This window comes from Leopardus geoffroyi, chromosome A1 (assembly GCF_018350155.1).
Source record: "Leopardus geoffroyi isolate Oge1 chromosome A1, O.geoffroyi_Oge1_pat1.0, whole genome shotgun sequence".
Taxonomy (NCBI): Eukaryota; Metazoa; Chordata; class Mammalia; order Carnivora; family Felidae; genus Leopardus; species Leopardus geoffroyi.
In genome coordinates, this window is record NC_059326.1 from 72,745,769 (window position 1) to 72,771,589 (window position 25,821).

The 25,821-nt window shown below is 37.2% G+C and overlaps 1 protein-coding gene across 5 annotated transcripts in view; it reads right to left on the reverse strand.

The window, feature by feature from the left end:
* The window catches only part of FGF14 (fibroblast growth factor 14), a 621,907-nt gene that overhangs the window by 103,161 nt on the left and 492,925 nt on the right, over nt 1-25,821 (reverse strand). For all 5 annotated transcript variants that reach the window (XM_045481430.1, XM_045481453.1, XM_045481462.1 and 2 more), the window contains 2 exons: nt 25,551-25,661; nt 19,460-19,563 (listed from right to left, as the gene is read on the reverse strand). In XM_045481430.1, coding sequence (XP_045337386.1) covers nt 19,460-19,563; nt 25,551-25,661 — 215 coding nt within the window. The remainder of the gene's footprint in view (nt 1-19,459; nt 19,564-25,550; nt 25,662-25,821) is intronic.

Here is a 25,821-nt window from a genome sequence, read left to right on the forward strand (position 1 = left end):
ATGTCCCTTTAAGACTATCCACTACCATTGGTAGTGGACTTTAAGTCTATCCACTACAAATTGAAGCCATTAAAATAAAACACTTTTTTTCTTTTCTTTTCTTTCTTTCTTCTTTCTTTCTTTCTTTCTTTCTTTCTTTCTTTCTTTCTTTCTGTTTTTTTAGAGAGAGAGAGAGAAGTTGGCACATATGCAGAGGAGAGGCAGAGGAAGAGAAAGAATCTTAAGCAGGCTTTATGCTCAGGGCGGAGCCCGACACAGGGCTCGATCTCACAACTGTGAGGTCACAACCTCAGCCAAAATCAAGAGTCAGAAGTCCTACCAACTGAGCCACCCAGGTGCCCCTAAAATAAAACATTCTTAAAATGATGACAAATAAGTGCTAGAAAGAAGATTCTTGCATGGCTGATGATTATAGATATTTGCTAAAACCAGCAAGACCAGATACATAGAAAGACTGATGTCATCAGTGATTTTGACGTTACATCTACATAGACTCACTGTCTCCAAAATAGTGTCCTCTGCATTCTCATTCTCACTAAAAGACATCATTCCTTGAAACTGGCTTGAAGAATATGCATGAGAACACCGTCTTCTCTAAGAACCTTTTTTGCTTTAGAAGCCTAGTGAATAAAGGACATATATTTAAAGCCCATTTTATCATTGTAGCCACATATTCACAGGCTCTAAGCCTTTTGTTCAACACATTTCACAGTTCTCTTACCATATGGTTAAGTTACTTTTGTTTTTGAATCTTTGCCTTTGACAGAACAGAATTGCCCATTTAAAAATGTATGGTACTCTAGACTTAGCATAGGTAGCACTATTAGGAGTCTCCTCTTTTATACTTTCCAAACATTCAGTGATAAAATGCAATCACTGCATACATTCTCAATGTACATTCTCATTGACTTTTGCTCTAGGAAGAATGTAGTTTCCCTAAATCGCATGCAGCTATTTGCTTGGGAGATATTTCCACGGAGTTGTACAAGTGTACTTGAACACACCTTGGCAAGTCCAACAATGAACTCCGAGCATGGAGTTATGATGTTGGAAATCTGCAAGATTGTGCTGTAAGTGCCAGGAGACCAATTTTCCAACTCCACTGACATTGCAGAAATTATCGGGAATGGATTTAGATCCAGAAGATCTTTCATTTGGGTTGGTTCTCTCTGCATTTGGTACAATAATGGCAAATCCCCATGATCTACTTAAAATGCGAACTTCTAGCCTGGAAGGACTTGTCAGATGAGGTACTTATCACCATACACCATCTAGTACTTTGCAAATGCCATGTAAGGACAGCAATGCAGAAAACAGTCAGCAAACGAAGAAGTGCATTTACAAAGAAGATCCTTATGCAATAACAAATATGATATTTTAGAGTTTAGTGATATTTTTAAATATCTGTGATATGAAAATTCACTATGGCACTTGGAACTAACACAACATTAACTGATGAAAGCAAAGTATCTTTAAAAATGTAATGTTGGTCAAAACTTAGACGTGTGTGAGATTTTTCAATAATCATCTTTCAACAGCTTTTCTGGCTTTTTGCATGTAGGAAGCATTTTTAATCCAAGACCTTAAATGTTTGCTGAATAAATAGTTATGTGCATACAACTTGCAAAACAACAAATAATGGCTCTAATGTGATATAAAAACTTGGGGAGCCAGGGGCACCTGGTTGGCTCAGTTGGATCAGCGTCCAGTTTGGCCCAGGTTATGATCTCATGGTTCATGAGTTCGAGCCTCACATCAGGCTCTCTGCTGTCAGCACAGAGCCTCCTTCGGATCCTCTCTCTCTCACTCTCTCTGCTTTTCCCCTGCTCACTCTCACAAAAATAATAAATAATTTTTTTTTTAACTTGAGGAGCCATTCCTCAAATTATAATAGCTGGGTAGGGTGAATTGTTCCTGGTGTGGAAGAGAATAGACTTCTAATGTGACCATTTATAAAGATACATGTAAAGGGGAATGGTTAACTTGAAAATATCCAGTGGCAGAAACTAATTATAACTTGAAGGTAGTGGTGAGGGTCACACTGTAGAGACAGGGAGACAGGAACTACAGTGCAGGCATCCTGAGAGAGACAGGGACAAATCAAGGATGAGAAAGAAAGAGGTGATTATGGAAAAGGGTAACAAGGAAGAATCTGAGGCTTATAAACAAATGTCTACAAGCAAAGGAAGAATGGCATCAGAACTATTAATGAGGTATGAGTCACATACCTCTGGGATGCTTCCTCTGGGATGTGGTAGGGATAAGGGCAATAGATCAGGGAAGACTTCACAGGGTATGTTGGCAGAAAGCTTTGTGTTCTTGGGAAGGAATCCTGAGTGTGGCAGAGATCTGAGTATAATTATAATAGTATGACTAGTGAATATATCTGGTCAACGCGCCAACAATCTGGTCAGCATGCAACTATGTGCATAATTCCGACATTTCCTCCTACTGCTCTGTGCCACTCCTTTGAAATCCTGTGGATAGTAGCTTTACCTAATAGGATTTGTGTCTAACTTATTCTAAATGAATTTGTGTACACAATTCATTAGCAATGCTATCATGATATCTAAGATAGACGTACAAGCTTAAAAAAAGAATACTAGAAACAAACTAGGTGGTCCAAGAAGAATAATATAAAACTACAATCTGAAGTAGTGCCTCATTTCCCCTGTGAATACCATATTATGTTGACCATGTATCAGCAAGTGAAAAATCACTAATAGAAGATTATAAGTAAAAATCTGCGCAAAGATTAAGTGCATAACAAGTACTAACCTCATGAAGGGTCTTGGAAGGAAGGAAAATGGAAATGGATGAAAATGTTATTATCTGGGTTCCATCCCTTTTTAACTTGTAGGAAGTTTAGCTGAACTAACTAGGAAATTTCCCCCTTAATATTTTTCCATGTCTTTTACACACACAAAAAAACTAACACTTCATTGATTCCGACATTCTGAATATCCAGAAAATTTCCTGATTATTTCATATGCTGAATAGGCTGAAAGTAATTATACACTCCTTCATTATGACAGAATTGCAAGTGTTAAGTGGGAAATATACTGAAACCCTGAGCACAGCTAAATATGGATAAAGTACTTTTCTCATAATACATATACATCAGTGACTTGAATACTAGTATATTCTTCGCAACATCATTATTTCTTTTATGTGAATATAAATAGAAATGTGGTAAACTTTTTAGTAGATGATCACTGTCAGGGAGACCCAGAGATGTATCATAATTAAGAATCATATTTTCAAAATCATCAATGTCATAAAAATACATTTATCTCTCTAAGACAAATTGGTTGTTTCCAAATGACATAAGATACCTATTGCCACAAGTTGAAATAAAAGTTTTACTGAAATTACCATCAAAATGAAGTCAAAGTCTACCTTTAAAATATTAAAAGCCACAGAATAAATGGATTTAATTGGTTTTAAAGTCAATAAACTTAAAAAGCAATAACAAGTTCCCTTTAGAATCATGAACACGCTTTTTAGCTTTCTCATGTATTTATTTCTACTATCTTGACATTTTATCTGGCTTCAGGACATAAATTCATGGCAAGGAATGTTATTTTATGGGATCTACTTTCACAGGAATTTTTCTAGGTCACTTCAGTGACAGAGGGAAAGCCATCTGACATTCACAGAAAGGTAGTAATAACAGTTGCAGGCACGAGATAAAGAAACCCTGAGGTCTACTAGTGAAGGGAACTGAGTTGTAAATCTTACCAAAAAAAAAAAAAAAAGAAAAAAAAAGAAAGATTTTGACCCCAAAGCTCCAGAATTTCTTTCTTATGGGCTAATTGCTTTAACGATGGGAATACTACACAAGCAAGGCTATTTCATTTCTCTTGAAAACTCATTAGACTTTTATGAAACTTAGAAAATGTAGAAAGCCATTACATCTGCAGCTCTCTTACAAGTATTCAAACCTATGTGATCATTCATGTGAAGGACCACGTATTTGAACGTTATCTTTACTCTGTTGGAGACTATAACAAGTATGTATATATGCTCACAGATAAATATAAATACGCTTTGCAATTATCATAATTTTAGTCTTCCTAAATTCTGAGGAGGGATCTTAGGATAGACAAATAGTGGACAAATAGAATCCACTCATTTCCTGCTGCCCCAGTGTTTCAACTCTGGGCTTGCTCTGTGCAGAAGAAGTGTCAGAGAGATTACCGCCACTGGCACTGTGCCCACCAGGCCAACTGCACAGCTGGGAAAATTCTGACTTGTTCTTAATGTGTATATGATAGGCATGGCGATGTTTGCTGACCTAATGTAATTAATTGCCATCATTCTGCCAGAACATAATCATAATATCAGAAGATTAAAGAAAACATAATTGAGTGTTTCATCTATTCCTTGGAAAGCATTTCAAATGTCATCATCACGTTATAAAAAGTCATTCAGAATCCTCAAGGTCACTCCGAGTGTCCAAATGCTTAAATTAGTGCTGGTGGCATTGCCAGATTTCATCTAGTCTTCTGAGCTGGTTATTTTCCCCTCTCACTGTACTTGTCCACTTCTCAATCCCACTCTGTTGTCCATGTAAGAAACAGACTGTATAAAGCATTTTCCTTTGGAGAATTAAAAATAACAGGAGCTGGGAATTATAGATCTTATACAATGTCCCTAAAGGTGGATTTTATTTTCATAGCACTTCACAAATGAATAGGCAGAAAAAAAATGCCTAGGCGATAATGAAGAGAAAAACAGGTGCATGTACGTATCAGGATACTAGTTTCTATCTGTGTGCCATTTTCATTGGGTGGGAAAGAGTACGTCATAGTAGTTATGATTATAGAATAATCATACACGAATACACACAGCACACAGAGCACCTAGTAAAATAACTATTTTTTCCCAGTGGTAACATAATTCAGATTACTCAATTACCCTCAACAAACTCACTTGGAAGTGGGAATGCCCAAGAATAACTCATTAGTACCTTAAAATGACTCAGCTTTGCATACCCTACATTCACAAACTTCGGCATTATGTTTCTTCGCCATTGTATTGCTATTATCACCACTGTCTCTTAAATGTAAAATCACAAGTAGCCGATTTCACAATTTACCACTTTTTCCACAGTAAAAAGTTATTTTCAAGCACCAATTGCTTCTTGGTAGAACACTGACATCAATAGAAAATGCAATTAGGTATTGAACAGAATGGTTAAGGTAATTTTAACATGCTACTATTGGATCAATTAGTAGCCAGTAATTTCCAAGATATGCAGAGCTTTAGCAGACCCTTAGGCAAGTCTCTTGTTAAGAAAATGATTGGGATATTAGATAATTGAAATTAACTACTGCAACGTGCCACATTTCATAGTGAAATTAACTACTGCAACGTGCCACATTTCATAGTTTTCCCCAGTCATATTAGAGACACAATGTATAATGAAGTTGTTATTCATAAAAAATTTAAATAAATGATAGTTAGGTCCTGCTAGTTAATGGTGTAATGAGTCTGAGGAATTTCCAACTGGTCCCAAAGACTGACCATCAGGAATAAAATAAAGTTGAGACTGGATTTTGTGACTCAGAAAATGAAAGTATGATTGAACATCCTGTGCTTCTTAAACAATGAGCTATTGCTGACACGGTTTCTTTCTTTCCTTCTTTTTTTGGTTATTGTTTTTCCATGAATGATGCATAAAAATTAATAAGAATTTTGTCTGCATTCAAATTCCTACAAGGTGTTATTTGATTTTTTTTTACATAAACACAAGGGAACTATTGCCCAAGGCCATTCTTCCCATTTCAATGTGCGAGCCTTCTCATGTAATGTAATTTTAAATTAAATAAAGGTTCACTGCTATTTCTCCTGGGTATGTATTTGGCTTTGCTTCGTCTATAAAACAGTCTTTCAAAAGCCTCACACTGCATTAGGAAAATAGCTAACCACTGATGGTACCTGTGGACCAATTTCTTCCTACTTTCCTCCTTTATTTTAATATGATATTGCACATTAGAGTTTATTTCTCCATGGACATTAAGAGAATACCTCTTACCTTGTCTCTAAGTAAAAGTTGTCTAGAGAACTTCTGAACAGTTTAAAAGTTGAGTCTTCTCTTTTTTACTTTTACTGATATTGCTAGTAATATAGAATTCTAACTGATATTGGAATAAAAACAATGTAGGAGTTAGGTATACTGGCCACCATTCAATGGTATGTAAAGTTATCCAAGTTGCAAATTCTTGATAAAAAAATAATTTCCTATTGTTTCTGTTGATAACCTTAACTGATGGTTAGAGGATAGAAAGCAAAATGTTACATGAAAGTATTTAAATAATAATGCAGTAGATGCTCTGATTTCTTCCAAAGTTACCTAACTTTTTAATCATCATTTTACCATTTAACACAATAGCAAAAATAATATGAGTAATAAGTCTTGATTATAGAGGAGGTGCTTGTAAATTAATTTGCATCATTGCCTTGTGGGCATTTAATGTCATTTTTAAGAAAAAACAATGTTTCCCATACCTCAATAAATAGGCAACTCTCAAGGTAACATATCTTCATGTCATAATTTTACTCTTTATTACCTACAAGTAAGAAAGAAAATTGTTTTTTTTCAAAGCTGTGTCTGCATACAGCCCAGGAAACCAAAACTCTTGAACCATAGCAGAGGATTGCTCACCATAGAAAATAATTTGCCATGACAAGGATCTCGGGTACTGAGTCTAAGGTTTATATAGTAGAAACAAAGCTTTAAAGGGCTCATGGCTGAGAGACAGATGAGTTAATTGGAGAAGTTTACATTAATGGGGAGTCATTGAGAATCAACCCCTTTTCCTTATCCCCTGGTGAAGGGCATTCAGAGTTAATTTATTAAATAGCATGAGTAAACACTTCTCTCATGACATAAATCAATACTCATCATTTGTCTGATTAGTACCGTTATGTATTATTTGTACCAGCTTAAAAGTAGAATGTTTCCTGCTTACCCACATAACCATTTCTGCTAAACAGTGGCCTAGATCTAGGATTAATAACCAAATAAAATATTTTCCACCTTGTTAAACATGCAGCACTTCCAAAAATATCTTGTTCCCATTCAGTCTCTACCTCTAGAGGGACAGCAAACAGCACCCAATCATGATGCTTTTGCATGGCTAGGACATGTCAATAAAAGTGACTTATGTCTCTTCATTTCATATAGTCATTAGACCTTAAAAGCAATAAATATCTAACTCCAAGCGAAACTCTTAAGATCTACTAAGCCCTTGCTCAAGAAGTGCATCATGTACCTTTCCATAAACTTGCATTCCAAACTGAATACATTATTTTAGGACAAACAGACAATGTTCAGTGAAACCCTAAGTAGCTCAGAGCACGTAACACACTTCCAGAATCTAAACAAATCATTCAAAGTGAAAATGCACTGTGTATGGACCTTACATTCATAGAGACTGTAAGTTCCATGAGGCCAGGGGTTGTGTCTGCCTTTTTCATTAGGTTCAGGAATGTGTTGCATCAATATTGATCAACAGGTAATATCAGAATGGAAATATGGCCCATATTTTCAGTCAAATAACTGGTCATCAATCTTTCAATAAAACTATAAGTCTAAAACCAGTGGAAACAAAAGACATAAAGAAGAGGTAACAAGGAAAATTATCACCAAAGGAGTGATTCTTATCAGTTGTTTGCATATAACATGTGGGGAGGAACAGCCAGTTAGGCTTTTCAAAAAAAGTTGCTTTAGTTCTTTCTCAATAGAAAAGAAAAAGAGAGTAGTTTTCATATTGTTGTGAATTATTTCATAAATTATTCTTCATTTTTATTCCCAAGTGAATAAAAACTTGGATGTAAGTGATTGGAGCTGCATTGAGGAAACTGAAAGAAACACCCAACTCATGTTCATGAATTCTCAGAGTCCCCGGCAGGTAGCTCACACGCAAGAAGTAGGAAGAGTAAGAATCCTCCAAAGGTAAAAAAATCAGAAAGAAAACTCATCCACTCAACTTGGATGGGTGATGTGTATCAATTTCAATCATGAGTCTCCCACACATGCAAACAATTTTTTTTTGGCAAACAATTTTTAAGGAAGCAGAATTTGGCCCCAAATTTTAATAGCTATTAACTATTGCTTTACTATTAGAGCTGGTTTGCCATTCACTGTATGGTATATTGGCCTTGGCGTGTATATAGTTTTTGTGTAATTTTTTTTTCATGATGTGGAAAATGAAAGCAAAGAGAGTTCATTCTCAAATATTGTTTATCTATCATTTTAGGTAGGTATTGTTTATCTATCATTTTGAGGTAGTCTTTAAAACTCTTTGCATGCAAATATTTCTTTCATTATCTCCCATCTATCATCTACCCTCTACAAATACAAATTTTGAAAAAGTAAAACATTTCAATCAAACATAAATTTTGTTACTCTTTACAGTATTTCATTTTGCTCTAGAGAAGAATCAAGATAAAATGGCAAACTTCAATGGTATTTTTTTTCTTTGACACTAAAAGGAAATAAAAAACCAAAGTATTTGATATCATTTCACGGACATCTGTAAATAATAAAATCCTTTCTCTAATTATGATTATTCATGTGCTTGCTTTAGAATTTTTTTAATGTTTGTTTATTTTTGAAGGAGAGAGAGGCAGAACGTGAACAGGGGAGTAGCAGAGAGAAAGGGAGACATAGAATCCAAAGCAGGCTTGACGTGGGGCTCAAACTCACAAACTGTCAGATCATGACCTGAGCTGAAGTCAGACGCTTAACCGATTGAGCCACCTAGGTGCCCCCCATGTGCTTGCTTTAAAATGTTCAAGTTCAAGTGCTAGCAAGATTTACCAGGAGTCAGGTTTTATTTTCTTGCTCCAAGATTCTCTCATAAGGTGAAGACATTACCATTCACTTTATTAATGCAAATATAACCATGATAGGTGCAGACATAGCATATCCAGTTCTGTCTCTGGGGGTTTGTCATGCTCTTTCAGGAAAAGAATGGGTAAATAGTGCTTTTCTGCAATTCTAGCTTGAGAAATAAACAGGCTCCTATATTCTTTGCTGATGCTTAATGTTTTCCAGTGGGTAAAAAGATAAGTGACATTCATAATAAATATCATGAACAGGAGGGCACTTGAGGAATAAATTAATAAAATCTACTGGTGACATTTATTCCACCTTAGCAATAATCAATCAAAAGTTACAAATTAAAGACCTCCTACATATCCATCATTATTGAAAGAGTGATAAGAAATGTACAGATACAATCATGGAATCATAGAGTCTGAAAAAAGATAGGAGCCTTAAAATTCACCTCATCAAGATGTACATCCTATCCATTGGATGCTCAGGGGGGGTTTGTTGTTTCTAATTCAGCCCCATCTGATTATCTCTGAAGCTCCAGCACATACAGCACATTAGCTGTCAGTGGAAGGCATACTAAAGTGTTTCTTGAATGAGTGAATAAATAAATTCATGATTATAGACATCCCCACCAAGTGCTGGATTCTTCAGCCCATATTTAAGTGCTAAGTAATTATATTGAGTAGAAGTAGTTTTCCATATATTTCTTGCAGACCCTTTTGTGATTAGACATATGTGTTTAATTTTTGTGAGGTAGGTATTATGGGCTTTGTGTAGTTAAGAAATCTGTATAATGATGGGTCCACACGGGATTAACTCGCTCTCTGTACTGGACCTGGAAAAGGAGTTCAAAGGTAGATCAAGCACAGGGACCTGCCGCTCACCTAAGAGGGAGGAGGAAGTCTCTCTAGTCCAGAAATGAGACTTGTGTGGAAAGACCCTGCTTAGAGGAAAAAAAAATGTCTCAGAGGAAATAGGGGTTTAGGAAAAATAAACAACTTATTAAATAAAAATATTTACTTCATTAGTAAATTTTTTTAATCTTAAAAGAGTTCATTTCTGAAGGAACCTAGGTTTGTTGTCTTTAGCAGCCTGCTCTGACAGGATGCCCTTGGCCTGAATTGGCCCTCCAATTCAACAGGTGACCTGTGGCCCCCAGCTGACTGTCTCAGGCTGATTTCTCCCCTGAGCTTTAGGTGATGGAGACCACTTCTCCTTTTCAGGACTATAAACTAGCTGCCATTGGTTTGAAATTCAGTGTCTTTGTTTCTATTTTCTCAAGTCTCAGCAAAATAACACCTGTCCTTCCACATATTATCTTGATGCTCAAAGACACATTTCTTGTCCTATTCTTCCCCAGACTGAGTGGAGCAATCACAGACAAGGCTTTTCTCTTTGTGTATCCTCACAGGCCAGCTCACCTGGTCAACAGGAAAGGTGAGCACTACTTATGGCCATGTCTTTCTGCTTACTGCAGGGGCCTGAACCAGGCTGTGAACTTGTAAACATCAACATCATCATCATCATCATCATCATCATCATCATCATCAATGGTAAATATAAAATCATTTCATCTCAATGCCCTGGTTCCTGAGACACTGATGTAGACCCATGTTTATCAAAGTGTGCTCCTTCAGACACCTGCACTAGAAATGCCTGGGATACATATTCAAAATTCTGATTCTGGAGATGCACTGGATTCACTGAATTGGAATCTTTCAGGCTAATGTTCTATGATCTGGTTATCTGCACTGCTCTCTGAGTAAGTCTTATGTATCTTATGTTGAGGGTTGTGAACCACTGTGAGAATATCTGAAGGCCTGATATTTCCCTCCCATATCTTTAGCATCATTTTTATACAGGTTAGGAATTTAACTCAGTTAGTCCTCTGCTTTACTATCCACTGTCCAAAATTTCCTGTACAGATGCCGTATACTTGGGAATTAATTAAAATACATTAGTAAGCTTTCTCAAGAAGTGTGTTATTTTATAAAGTTCTTTCTAACATCTAACTTCACTTATGCTGATGTCATTCACCTCATCTCTTCATTTTCTGTCTCACATTTGGGAGGAAAAGGAAAATTATCACCATCCATCATAGAACATTCTTTCTCTATCTGCACGTCATTCTTAAAGACAGCCCTGAGACATGATTATTCCAGAATAAAGAAGCTTTGTCATCATCCAGTAGTCAACCAATAGGATTATAACCCACCTGCATATTCCGGGGACAAACCAAACACATCCCGAACTGAATGCAGCATGTTCGCCACCGAAGTATCCCCCTCCTTCTGGTTTTGTCCTCAGTGAGGAGTACCACCGAGCACCAGGTTCTGAGCCAGTCCTCCCAGAGTGAGCCCTGAGCCAGTCCTCCCAGAGCGAGCCCACCCCAATACCCAGACCACCACAGACTTCTTTCCATATCTCCTCAGAAAACACTCCAAATATCTCTCATCCGTTCCAATCCCTTAATCCAGAGGTTGCCAACACCACCATCTCCAGGTCCAGAAACAAAGTCAACATGTGCAGCATCTTCCTTTATAAAATTAAGGAGAAGTTGTCACTGTGGCTAAATAATAGACTGAAGAGTGCATTCCCCGCCCCAGATCGTGTGTGCACTTAATGCTGTCCAAACAGAACAAACATTTGTAGTTTGCAAGCTCTATTTGGTTTCTATCTTTTTTTTATCTCTTCTCCCCCTGTTCCCCCACCTCCCTGACCCTGGTAACCACTGCTCAAGTCTTACGTCTATGTATTTGATTTGTTTAGATTCCACAAGTAACAACATGCAAGCGTTTTCTTTATGTGTCTGGCATATTTTACTTCTCCGTGTTGTTGCAAATGACAGGATCTCCCTTCTTAAGGCTGAGTATTATCCCTCTGTATGTCCTCAGCATCCCTCACCTGGCCTGTTGCAGTGCTTGTCACACCATCACTAGCCTCTTTCCACTAATCCTCACCATCACAGGCATAATCCTGTGGAAGCCAAGTATGGCCACACTGTTTCCTTGCCTAGAGAATAACCAAGCACAGCCAGCATTCTGGAAAGGGGGCTAAGGGAAGGGAAATAGGTAAAAGTGGTCATGGGGCTGGAGCAGACAAGGTATTTTGGGTGTGGTCTGAAAGCCTAGACTAGGCTTCACCAGGGAGGGTCTTGTTTTCTCCACCCCAGAGTGGTGGGAGTCAGGGAGTCCCAGAAAGGTGATGGAGTGAGCACAAGACATGGTCCTCCCTCTCTCCTTTCCTTGTAACATGACTTCCCTGCTTCCTTCCCTTTGCTATCTGCTCCTCTTTCTTTTCTCCACTCTTTCCCTAACGCTGCCTAGTGTATCTCCCCACTGCTGGTTTGTGATCTCCTTTCCATTTTCCTTTCCCCCCTCTTCTTCCTCTTAAGCTTCAGTGTCTTCTCTTCCTCAACCCCAGCTCCTGCCTTCACACTCCTTAAAATGGCACTGGAACTTCGATAGCCTAAAAATACATTTAATTCTTTGTATAGCCTACTATCAACCTAACATAGGGTGTTTTGTATCTTTCTTTTGCCCAAAAGGCTGCTTAAAATTAGTTACATGTAGTTACCATTTGCATTTGTTCCTCAATTGCTTTTTCCTTCTGGCAAGTGACCCTAAGTAGAATGACAGCATCCTTGCCTTTGTCATAATCAATTACTCTGTGCATCAGTGTTCAGTGTCGTGGGAATTACGTGAGCACTGGAGTGAAATTAACTAATGTGCCATACTTGCTTCCTTGTTACTATAAATTATCTTAGCCAAAATACCAAGAAAGGATAATAGCCATTTTCAAATTGGGCAATATATCCAACTGAGTCATAATGCAACAGGAACCATAGGGAAACTTAATGAAAAAAGAAATATTTTTTAAGCATAGCAAGTAAAGCTTTAAAATATGTGCAAATTTGAAAACTATTATTTAACATTTCATAAAAAGAAATAAAAACACTCTGACCGAAAGTATAATCATGTGAATAAATGTGTGCATAATTTAAGCACAATACCTAATTCCAATGAAACACACACAAATATATATATATATATATATATATATATATATATATATTTATGTATAGTCTCAAAAGGTGTTAGATATTGTTTGTGCAGAAGAACATGCATATCAAGTCAGATATTGTTTGAAAATCAGAGATATTAATAATCATTTCAAATTTAATACACTTTTTAAAATAAAGAAACTGACCCATTCAGAGAGATCAACACTGAAGGATGAAAGGTGGAAACACTTCCATTCTGAAAAGGGCACCTCTGTGTATCCTGATGAACTTAGATTCCTGCTTGGTTTAGTTTTGCCTCCCTACTCCCAGGGGGCAGAGTATGAAAGGTTGGTCCCCAAGGTGAGCAGTTTTCAGATGCTACTGAGGCCCTTGGTTTAGGGACAAAGGATATTGATGGCCATTGATGGTAGATGTAGCTCAGATTACTTGATTAACCCCTGTCTAGAGCCTAAATTAAAAAAAAAAAAAAAAGCCAGGAGGCAGGGACAAAGTACCTTAGCAACACTGGGATACGTAGTGAGCCATTTCCTGAGAAGGGATGTCCATAGATGCTAGAGACAGGATGGGTATCAAGGATGGCCAAAAAACTCACACAACACCCCAAAGCATAGAAATATGGGTGAATGATTGTGTGTACCGTATATGAGTAACTCTCAGGAAAGAATAGAGAATCTGGAGGGAAACTGGGCACCACACTGTGAAAAACAAGTCAGTTCCATTTCTAAACCCCAAACCTGAGTGATGAACAGAAGAACAATGTCAAGAGGAAAATAACGTTGTTCCCATCCAATTTTATGAGAGCGATGGACTCTGCAGGAAGATGTATGATTGATGGGAAATGAGGCAGGGACTCTGAGGCTTTCCTGTCTGGGATGCTTTGGGACATTGAAGCAACACAAATCACCATATGTAAGAGACGCCTGCTGGCACAGAGGTAGGGAAGCAAAACCACCTTCTCAGAAGAGGCTCATGAAAATATTTCTGAAGGATGGGAGTACAATATTAGAAAACTACCTCATGTATAATAGATAAGATTTTGAGGTCCTTAAACATGTTTTTGCAGAATCTATGGCGTTTACCTTATTTTCCTGAATTAAAGACCATTTCATACCCCCTTCTTCCACATTCATTGTCTATCGATAGTTGGGTTGCTAATTTAGTGAAGAAGAGGACAGAACTGCTTCACATTTCTGCAAACTTCAAATTAGAGGCAAAGGAAGTTAGGAAAACCAAATATTTTATTCTACTCAGTGTCGGGCTCTGCACCTAGGTACCTGCCTACCAACTCTATTCTTACTACCTTAACCTAAAGCTACCATCATCTCCCCCACCAGCCATTTCAAAAATAATTGCTATATGGTTGTTGATGGTTGAGCTACCAGCTTTTGACTCACCCACTAGCGGGTGGACGGAGGACCCTTATTAATATAGATTCCTGGGACTCCTACTAAACCCACTGAATTGAAACATTGGGAGTCTGACCCAAAGAATCTACCTTTTCTCCCTCTTTCCAGGTGATTCTTATGAGCCCAAATATTTACAAATCACAGTAGCAGTGTTACTTTTTTTGATTGATTTAACAAATCTACATGAAAAAGGATTGTCTTCCTCTCCAGTTGTATCACTTGGTTAAGAAACTCAGAGCAAATATTAATCTCAGGAGAGCCCCAGGGCTTACTGCCTCCCCAGATGCCTGCATTTGGGTAACAGAAATATTTATATCACCCTTTGGAATATGATATTCTCATAAATGTCAGCCTGTGATAAGATAGCAATAATGAGTCTTTATACATTTTATGTATGTTGCTTATGTCATCATTCAGAAAAATCAAACAGACTAAAACCAGAATTAAAACCCCCAAATTAACTTAAGTATCCAGGGAAACATTTTAATTGTATAGATGAGAAGCTTGAGAGGCAAAGACTGGGGCATGAATGACAACATGGGCCTTGGCTGGATCCGGGGTCCAGGTGTCCTGAGAAAGCCCATGGTTCTACTCACCATCAGTGTCTTTTCCTTCCTCCCCCCTCCCCCTTTTCCTCTTCTCATATCAGAAACACATTCTGACTTCCACTCTTCTGTATCTGTGCCCCAATGATGAACAATCCTTTCCTTCATTCTGAGTTCTTCAGTACTCAGAATTTACCTTCAAACCATGTCTCTCTACAGAGGATTTTCTTAGTCTTTCAAAGCTACAGATTGCTTGAAAAAAATTGTTCCTCATGGTGCTATAGACAGTTTATAGTTGTTCAAAATACATGTATTTCCCAAAATCATATTAAACTAATTCTTTAATGTAAATATTCCCTTGTCAGTTTCTGTTCTACCATCTTGCAGCTTGTCTTCTACCTTTGAGAAAATTGTTCATATCTGGCATTAAATCTCTTGATACACATCTCTGAGGAACATATTATAATCATCATGACCACAAAAGAGACGACTATTGTCATATAAAAGGAAAGATTCCACAGGGAACATGTGCCTTCAGCATCAGAAATGTGTTTATTTTCATTTAGTACTTTTTTTTTTGTCCCACCTCCTCCACCGGAGGTGAAATTATCTGACAAATTGAATATCTTTATTTGGATGGCAGGGGCTTATGAGAGTTACTTCCTGAAATGCAAATAGAGAAATATGCATCTCAAATCAAAACTCTAATGTGATTTTCATTCAACAGAATTTATTTTGAATGATCTGTGTGTTTTATTGCCTAGCTTCTAAATCTATGGATCCTCAGTAAACTTGGTCCCATATTGGGCACTAGTTTTCACTGTGCAAACATTAAGTTGATCTTTTTAAAGTGGGCACAAGCTTAAAACAGATTCCTTCATTTCCAAGACTTTAATCTTTATTACTTTTTTCTTTAAACCTGAGGTTGACTGGAGTTTTCCTTTTAAAGCATTTACTCAACTTAACTTCAAAACCTCTTAGCTGAGTTAGCCATGTGTGGCATGGCTTTTTAAAAAACTTTTTTTAATGTTTATTTTTGAAAGACAGACAGAGACAGAGTGTGAGTGGGGGAGGGTCAGAGAGAGAGGGAGACACAGAATCTGAAGCAGGCTCCAGACTCCAAGCTGTGAGCACAGAACCGGATTCAGGGCTCGAACCCATGGACCATGAGATCATGACCAACTGGGGCTGAAGTTGGAGGCTTACCTGACTGAGCCCACCAGGTGCCCCCGGTATAGTTTTTTTTTTTTTTAATTTAAATTTCAAAAGTTACATGTAATAAATTTTAAGAATATTAAATGCTTAGCACATAATATCAACTTTTTCCCAGAGAGATGCAATTTTCTATGATTTGTTTTTAAAAAAATTTTTTTTCAACGTTTATTTATTTTTGGGACAGAGAGAGACAAAGCATGAACGGGGGAGGGTCAGAGAGAGAGGGAGACACAGAATCGGAAACAGGCTCCAGGCTCTGAGCCATCAGCCCAGAGCCTGACGCGGGGCTCGAACTCACGGACCGCGAGATCATGACCTGGCTGAAGTCGGACGCTTAACCGACTGCGCCACCCAGGCGCCCCTATGATTTCTTTTTTAAGTTTGAGAATCTCCAAAGGAAAAGGATCATGTTTCAAATTACACTTCTTAATAATTGAAATGAAATCTGTTCCTTAGGTAGCAAATCCCTAAGGTTTTTCCTTACATCATCATGTGTTTATAACTTCTTGTTAGATAGAATAGGTGCCAGACCATATGATGAAAAATGTCTGGCACATAGAAGCATTATAGTGAAACAGTTAAAATGTAAGCTAATGAGTCAGACTATTAATGCTCAAATCCTGTCTTCTCTATTTACTACCTGGGTGACTGCACAGATTCTTAAATTCTCTGTGCATCAGTATCACCATTTTAAAAGCATGTCCTCAATAGGATTAGATGAGCTAATACTGGCCAGGGCTTAGAACAGTGTTGGGCAGACTTTACTATATAAATACTAGCCATTATTATTACTATAGAAGTAGATCTATTGTTAGTATATAGTATAGCAATTGTTATATTGTGTTGTGCTATATTATTAACCTAGTGAGTACTCACTACTTATGAAATAGATGACTATGGAAATATATTCTTTTAATTTTTTTGAATGTTTATTTATTTTTGAGAAAGAGAGAGACAGAGTGAGAGCAGGGGAGGGACAGAAAGAGAGGGAGATACAGAATCCAAAGCAGGCTCCAGGCTCCGAGCTGTCAGCACAGAGCCCGACACAGGGCTCGAACTCACAAACCATGAGATAACGACCTGAGTCAAAGCCAGCCGCCCAACTGACTGAGCCACCCATGTGCCCTGGAAATATATTCTTTTTACTGAAATATTTTAAGTTCACATTTCATTACATTGAAATAAATAGCACTTTAACTATGGAGTAATAGTAAAGATTGGAAGTTGCATTTGATTTGCATTGGAGTCCTTTTCCTGAAAGACGGCTGAGGATTATAAGGGCCTGGCCTATGCAGTGGGGATCTCACAGGGTGGGGGATGGACAGATAGAATATCTTTTACCAGATCCTAGATTCAAAGCAAAGAGTCAAGATAGGAAGAGAAGAAAGGCAACATCTGTAAGTCAAGAATCAAGGCACCAAAAGGAAGGCACAGATGCCAAGGAGCTGGAGAACCAGGGACATTGAGAACAGAAAATAACGGGTCAACAATAAACCTGAAGTTGTCACTGAAACAGATTGGGGCAGATGCTGTCACCCATAGCTAGCCTTATGAGACCTGATTCCTGGGCAGGAGGCCGTATGGACCAGCCATTAGTCCCTTCATCACTTCTATTACTGCTGCACTGCTTTCCACCAAACACAACCTGAACTTGCATTTTCGGCAAAGACACACACTCAAGATGATATTCATTACCTTAAAAAATGGTATTCGTGTGCAACTTCATCACAAAAGAAATAGAAAGCACCTCCCTCAGTAGCAAAAAGATAAAATAAACATTCACATGTCCCTCTGACATCAACACATGTATCAGAGCACAACAAACAACATGATAAAATCATCAACAGATGGGGCGCCTGGGTGGCGCAGTCGGTTAAGCGTCCGACTTCAGCCAGGTCACGATCTCGCGGTCCGTGAGTTCGAGCCCCGCGTCGGGCTCTGGGCTGATGGCTCAGAGCCTGGAGCCTGCTTCTGATTCTGTGTCTCCCTCTCTCTCTGCCCCTCCCCCGTTCATGCTCTGTCTCTCTCTGTCCCCCAAAAAATAAATAAACGTTGAAAAAAAAATCATCAACAGAAACAGAGACCTATAAGTTATGGCAGATACTGCAACTAATAATTTTTAGGTATGTCAAAGATTACCTGGGGGGGAAAGAAAGAAACAAAAATAACAGAACAAATGTCAAATTCATAAAATTGACTTGTATCTGAAAGAAGGCATCTCCAGAAAGTGATCTTTATCTGAATCATACTTCTTTGAAAGGGGAGGATAGGGAATTCTAGCTTGATCTTGCTCTCAGTCTGTTGAATATTCATTTTGGGCAACAGAATGCAATTTACATCATGTGAGGCCCAGGTCTGTGTGCAGGAACACCCTTTAGGGAACTCAGATGAAGCTTCTAAAATAACAAGAACATTTTCCAGTTCACCGCAGAGGGAATCCGCAGCTGGAATTCCATTTTCTTTGACAGGTTTTTCCAGATTTGCTCAAGAAAATGCCCCAGAGAATAATTCTGCTTAAGTTTTATGTGCGTGTGTGTGTGTGTGTGCGTGCAGGCGTGTGTGTGGGTAATGTCTGTATACATGTTTACATGTAGTTTTTTGATGATAATATTTAGCAATAAGAGTTTTAAAGAATTTAAATGAACATGACATGCAAACGCAAATAAGAGCATTTTTCTTTAAGGTACCACGAATTTAACCTGTCAACTTTTGCTCAAAGGAGAAAAGAAATACTTTCATCTAAGCCTCTATTGGTTGGTCCTATGGCAGAAATTAATTCTGACTCCACTATAATGTATGGATACAGCACATCTGAATGAGACTTATGTGTAAATAATAAATATTGCAGAAGAAGTCATATGGCTAAAAAGGTGCTCAACTTCTAGGATACATTAACACAAACAGAAAGACTTGCTTAGATTTAAATTCGATATACGTTTTATAAGTATTTTTGCCTGCAAAACATTGACACAATTTGAATTCCTGGTTTCAAAAGAACTACTCTTTTTAAATTTTACTTTTTAGAATTCATAATAATTCTGTTTCTTTTTATAAAATAATCTTTTACAGGAAACCCTCTAAGACAAGTACATTTCTAAATAGAAATAAAAGATTATATTAACCTCAACCCTTTCAAAATTATTCAATTTTCTACAAACTAGCTCATTTTTTTAAAATATGCAAATGCACAATTTTAGGAGGTAATATTACTCTTCCACTTGACATATATACTGATATTATCAGACAGTGATGAATAATAAAGAAACAGCCCCTACAGCACTGTAGTAAAGATCAAATATTAAAGCAAAGATGGCAGAGTCAATAGACATAGATCCTTCTCATTTTTGTTGTTGCTACTACCGTTTTGGGGTTTTTTTGCAAACATTGAATGAATGGCCAACACCTTTGGTATGTTACTTACTGATGGGTAGAGGTAACCTTCTCCATTCATGGCTATATACAATCCTGTCTTCACTCCCTGGATGGCAACAACGCGCAGTCCCACTGGTATGAGGTTGAACAGTGCTGTAAAGATAAACATGGCCTGTCACAAATGGGCAGGGGAAGCAAAGCTTTGCCATCACTTTTCTGTCTTTCATTTCTTTTATTGAAAAAAAATCATCTATGTTACAACCTTCTGAGAAGTTCCAATTAATTAAATTTTATTTCTCTTTCTAATGAAGATGTATCTTCAATGGGTAAAATCAGCCCTTGAGCTTCAACGTATAGATATCAGCAGTCCACCTATAGCATTGCAAAGAATTGGTGGACCAATACACAGACTCAAGCCTGTAACCATAATTCCAGTATCACAGTCTCTGACATCGTTTGATGCCAAAAGAAATCAGCTGTGAAGATTCTCAAAGAGTGGAATCAAAAAAGTCCAAGTTGAATGCTTAGTCTGGTCTTTCAAGCAGAAAGCATGTTTTATCACTGCAATGTAGGACAGGCTAGAAGTTTAAAAGGTAATTTCAAAACTAAATTAGTCTTGCTGAACCAACATGAGATGCCAGCAGAGCCCAGAAAAGGTGTGTACCTGCCAATGTGCTCAATTTAGAAAGAACGAATCATACTGAACGGCATGCACATTTTAAAGAGAGACATTTTTTTTTTACTAATATCTCATAAAACTGTGAGTGATAACTAAAATAAAAGAGGGGAAAGTGTTCAGTTTTACCCATCTGTGAGATAAAAACTCATTTATGTTTCCATGATTCATTTCTTCCCTTATTGACCAGAGAAGTATTTTTCTATTATTTTACATAGTACAGATAGCAATGTTATCACTGAGTTTTAAAAAAAAGTCTTAACATTCCTTTAACACCTTGTCATCCTGGGGTTACGTGTTGACTCTTTTGTGGGTATTCTAGCACCATCCTCAGTATTAACTGCTTCATGATTTGGGGGACCTTAACGTAAATACATTTTTAAGAGAGCTATTAATTATCCACAGTGCGGTTATCTGCTCCCACTCAAGGTCTTAATTCAAGAGTAGTTCCAACTAACTGGATCAGGCCAGGACAGGCAACAACAACCCTGAAATGTTGAAGTAAACATGTAAACAAAATACCTGAGGTTTAGGTTCTCAAATGTATTCCACAAAAGACAAATAATTTGAAAAGTGTGGGTAATTTTGGCTTCAATCTATGGGTCTATTCAGTATATAATTAAAAATGTACTTTATAAATTAATTTCTATTTAATTCTGAGGCATCACATTTTTTCTCTGAAGGGTGGGGGAAATTTATACCTTCTTTTCCAAGTATTATATGTTACTGATCCCAAGATGTCAAGATGCCTGTGATGAAAGGAACATGGCAGGCCATGGTCATAGATAATCATCCCTAAAGGAATACTCAGGGGCAAAATGATTAAGTGGATACTAGCTTTCATGATTCAACCTATCTTTGGACTGTTTTCCATAGGATTCTAGAGGCTTATGTTATAAAAGAATGAGGCTTATGCTTGCTCACTTCTATTACTTAATAGTAAACATGAGTGGGAGTTATTGAACAGTACATGGTTCTTGTGTCATTGTAACTCAGTATTTCTTCTTTGTGGAACAGGACCATTGGCTAATATCACTCTTAGCCAGAACACCTAAACTCTCTTATCTCCCTTATATTTTGAAAGGATGGGTTCCATAGAACAATTCCTGATTTAGGTGTAAAAGTTCTGGAGAAAAAAAACATAGTTGGATGCCTGTCCTTGAAAACTATTCTAACTTAACCCATTCATTCTAATCTTTACACACTCCTAATGGTATTTGTAGGTGCCATATATTTGATAGAGGCCAGATGGTATAATTCTAGAAAGTAAGTACGTCATGAACTCATCAAAATAATATGGTATAGGAAAGAGAAAAATTATAGATGATAGCCTAAAATGACCTTACCAAAAAATAGGTTTTTTCCCTAGGATTTTGGTTGGGACCTGAATTCCAAAATGTCAGTTATTATCATTTACAGAAAGACAAATCAAAGTTAATCCATGTAACCACTGTCATGTGGAAGCCCATTCAGAGCTGATCATGATGAATCCATGGTGCTAATTAAAACTACAGATACCCATGTTAATTGAGACATCATTATATTTTCCATTCCTTTTGTATTTTATATAATTATAAAGCAATGTCACAAAGCTTAGGGGAGTTCAGAATAATAAGATGTTCATGCTACCCTATTTATTCTGTGGAACACTCTAGTTTTCCATACAGTAGTGATTTTCAACCCCGGCTATACTTTAAAATTAGCTGTATTCATAAAGCAGGATATCCATGCCCAACCACAGACTAATTAAATTAAATAAGAATCTCTGGAAGTGGGTTTAGGGTTTAGGGCATAAGGAAATTTTTTAAAAAGCTCCTCAAATGACGCTAAAGTACAGCCAAGATGGGAACAGCCATCCCAAGGCCTGTAGCATGGTGGTAGCTGTGAGTGATGGGCAATTTTTACACATCAAATTATCAGGTCGGGAATTTCTAAGATGAGAGGGGTGCTTGTAGCATTTATTAAATCTGGGATGGGAGCAATTAAGTTTAAGAGCACAGGAAAACCTCAGGACATCCCCAAAAGCAAACTAGGGGAAAAGAAAACTACATCCTAATCAAATGCCATAGTTCATGGTAAGGCTAATGTTTAGTAGATAGATGGGCAGCTCTAAGAATTTTAAATGAATATACCCTGAAAATGAGTGTGTGATGAAGTAACCTGTGTACTCATTTCTTTTTGTGAAAGATCTCTCCAGGGCACATAGATGCCAATAGTAAGCAGTCAAGTTGCTACAGTATCTTCTCTATTAAGCAGTCAAGTTGCTACAGTATCTTCTCTATTAGGACCAATCACCCATCATCAGTCACTGTCATGCCACTTTCCTTCCCGGAGATTTCTAGATCTCGGGCTGGAAAACCCGGGGAGGATGTTAGGATCAGGCTCACTGTCTACTGGCCTTTCTCTCTCTTCTTAACTCTCCTAAAAATCTTGACAAAGGCAACTTAGTAGGGTCGTTCTGACTGTACCTAGTTCTAAATAAGCTCATGTTCAGTTGTGGGGATATGTGTCCAACTCAAATCATGAAGATTTGAAGGCTCAAGCCTCAGTTTTGTCATATAGTAACTTTCAAGGTGGCAGCATGGTGACCTTTAGATTATTTCTCATTATTTTTCCTACTTACAGATTACTAGTCTTTGGTTTGGATTCAGAGGATTATCAAAAATCTGGAATGCATTTGTGAATTCTTACATCACACCCTTCGTCAAACCAAAAGGGCAGTGCTGCCAGGACCCGCCTGCCAGCATCTCTAGTGCTCACCCTCATGTTTATAGAATACTTTTCATGGCTTATGATTTTCTGAAGATTCATAAGACTACTGTAATGAACCAGAGAAAAGAAAATAATCTTAAAATTCCATCTAAAAAAATGTGCTTCTCAACTACAAAAGTGATGACACACAAAAGTAGAGTGAATCAGTAATTCCCACGGCTTTTATAAAACTACTGCAGTCCTGCCATGTTTTATTAAGTTTTATGGTTGTATAATTTTTAATGGCCTTTTGAGGAGAGAACCTGTATCTCACCCTGTTTCTCTCTATTCTGCTATGTTTTGGAAAATGTTGAAATGGTAACAAAACTAACCCAACTGGTCAAAAGGGCACATAAAATGGAACAGAAGGTGTGGGACAGCTCTTTGCACAGGAATGCAAGCCCCTTGAGTGTGGGCACTAGGACTTGGTTCTGTGGCTTCTCTACAGGAGATCCTGTCCCCTCTTTATTTTTTAAATTGTTCCTCGACAGTATTAGGGGGGTTAGAGAGGACTGCAAGTGCTGCCAGACTCTTGTTCCTTCAAGTGTGGTTACACAGTAGGAGAAAACAAGCCCCACACATTTAGAGAACAGAAGGTTGTGTGTCTTTTGGTGTCTAGTCTCAGATTTCCAGTTTGGTGTTTAATACTGTTTGTGTAACCAGATACAATTATGTGTGTGTGTGTGTGTGTGTGTGTGTGTGTGTGTGCAGATAATGTATAAATCTGCACTTTCACAGTTTAGAAAATATTGTGCTCCTTATTCAATTCTGAAGCAATACGCTTTTAAAAGATAGTGTCTACCTAACACACCTTAATTTGATATTGATTCCCATCGTTAAAAATAACCAACTTGTTTGGCATTACAAAAACCAAAGAAGAAGGTAGGGGAAAAATGCATAAAACCTGTGAAGAGAATTATTTTTCTGAGAAACTAAGCAGCATTTTCATATAGCTATGGTTTATTTCCTTTCTTAAAAACTTTGTCATAAGGGATGGCCTCAAACTCTAAGTCAGAATGTCATAGTTTTTGCAGTAATCAGAGTTATGGAAAACTATTCCTCATGCTCCACTGGATTTTGGTCAAAGGAAATCAGAAAACATTGAAGACATCAGAACTTAACAAATCTTGAGAGTCCATGACTCCCACAAGTATAAGACATAAGAAAAAGAGAATGCCTTTTGTCAAAGAATGGGTAAGGAGATAAAGATAGGGAGAAGAAAATGAACAGACACACATGTATTAGTTTGAACCAGAAGAAACTGGCATCTTTCATAGGTCAAAGATGGTCAAGTCCTTACAATTTTAAAAAGTTCAATCCAATATCAAAATCCCAACAAGTAAACAATGGTTGACATCAGTTTTAAGGATAAAAATGTTTTCTCTTTCTTCCTTGTGTTTGAATTGCTTTACCTTCTCTTTTCTCTAAATCAAAGAAGGAAATAAACCACTTGACAAAAAAAATCAATGAACAAATACAATAGGGAAAAGTTTAAAAGGACAAAAGGACAACATAATAGACACAAAGAGAGAAAAAGATTAGAGATTGAAAAGGAAGAAAATTCAGATAAACAGAACATTTTTAGGTTGAAAAAAAATTTAAATGATGCAAGGTCCAAATTCTAAAAGGTAAACACAATGGCTAAAAAAATATTGACACTTCACATAGTGACATCAAATGCAAAAACAGTCTGCTTTATATTATTAGATGATCTTGGGGCTACTAAAAATTGGATTACTAGAACTTAAAACAGAAAGTGCCTATAATTTGGTTATATGTATTCAAATCCTCCCTTCTTCTCATGGAATGATGTTCTATAAATGAAGGGCTAATGTTAAATGGAGGAAAAGATTCATATGCACTCCTGATCCACTGTTAATATGTGAATAAATATTTCCAATAAAATCAGTTTTTGCTTTTTATTCATTCTCCCGAGCATTGGAAAGGGTCTATTTTAAAACTGATGTGCTAAATTAAAAGGACTTCTATGCCAGAATAAACAGAAAATGGGAAAGGAAAACACAGACAATTGAGTAAGAAGAGACACCAGAATGAAAACACAAAGAATTATATATTAAAAAATAGTAAAGTGAAGGCAGACACTAATACAATGGAGGGTCAGTGGCTTTTCAACTAGAGAAAAATCATCACAGACCCAAATATATAATGTAAACATTTTGTACAATGTATTTAAAGGTACAGAACTTTCGCATCCTCTCTACAAAAAAGATACTATCTTTTCTGGTTGAATGCAAAGAATTTGAAAAATTCCATTTCCATTATTTGAAACAACTAATCCTTACAGCTCTTGAATTTCCACAATTATCATTAAAAAGCTACAAGCCTGATAAAAACAGTATTTCCAAAGTAAACATGGATTCAACTTTCATCTGGATGCACTGGTGTCCTTATTTCACTTTTAGGATAATGAAGATTAAAAGTAACAATAATGCTGGATGTAACAATCATTTTGAAAAAAAAGAGAAAGAGAGAAAATAACCTCTAATTATCTTAAAATGATAGCTTTCTTTTGTTGCTGTTAATGTTTTCATCCATGTGGTCCAAGTACAATGGTAAATGGCATTCTAGTGTGTAACATTTGTAAAAATGAACCAACACAACAAGTATTTGTAAATGTATTTTAAGAAGTCATTTAAGCAGCAGTGTAGCTTCTACCAACTGTGTTAACGGGTGGCCTGAGGTTGTCACTTACTAGAATTTGTGCTGTCATCCTTGGTTCCATCGAGAGCTCCATCGGGATGCATTTGCAAGTAGTAGCCTTGCCTGCAATATAACCTGGTCACTATACCCTTGAGCTGGGGATCTGAAAGGCAAACATAGTTATCATAAGCCTCACAATGTGCCAGAATAGAGTTTCTTTTTTTCTTTTTCTGATTCTTTTCTTTCTTTTTCAGAAGAGGGCATTGGATAGAAGTAGCACCTTTCACTCTCTATCTCCCAGATTCCTCTGTCTGAATCAAACT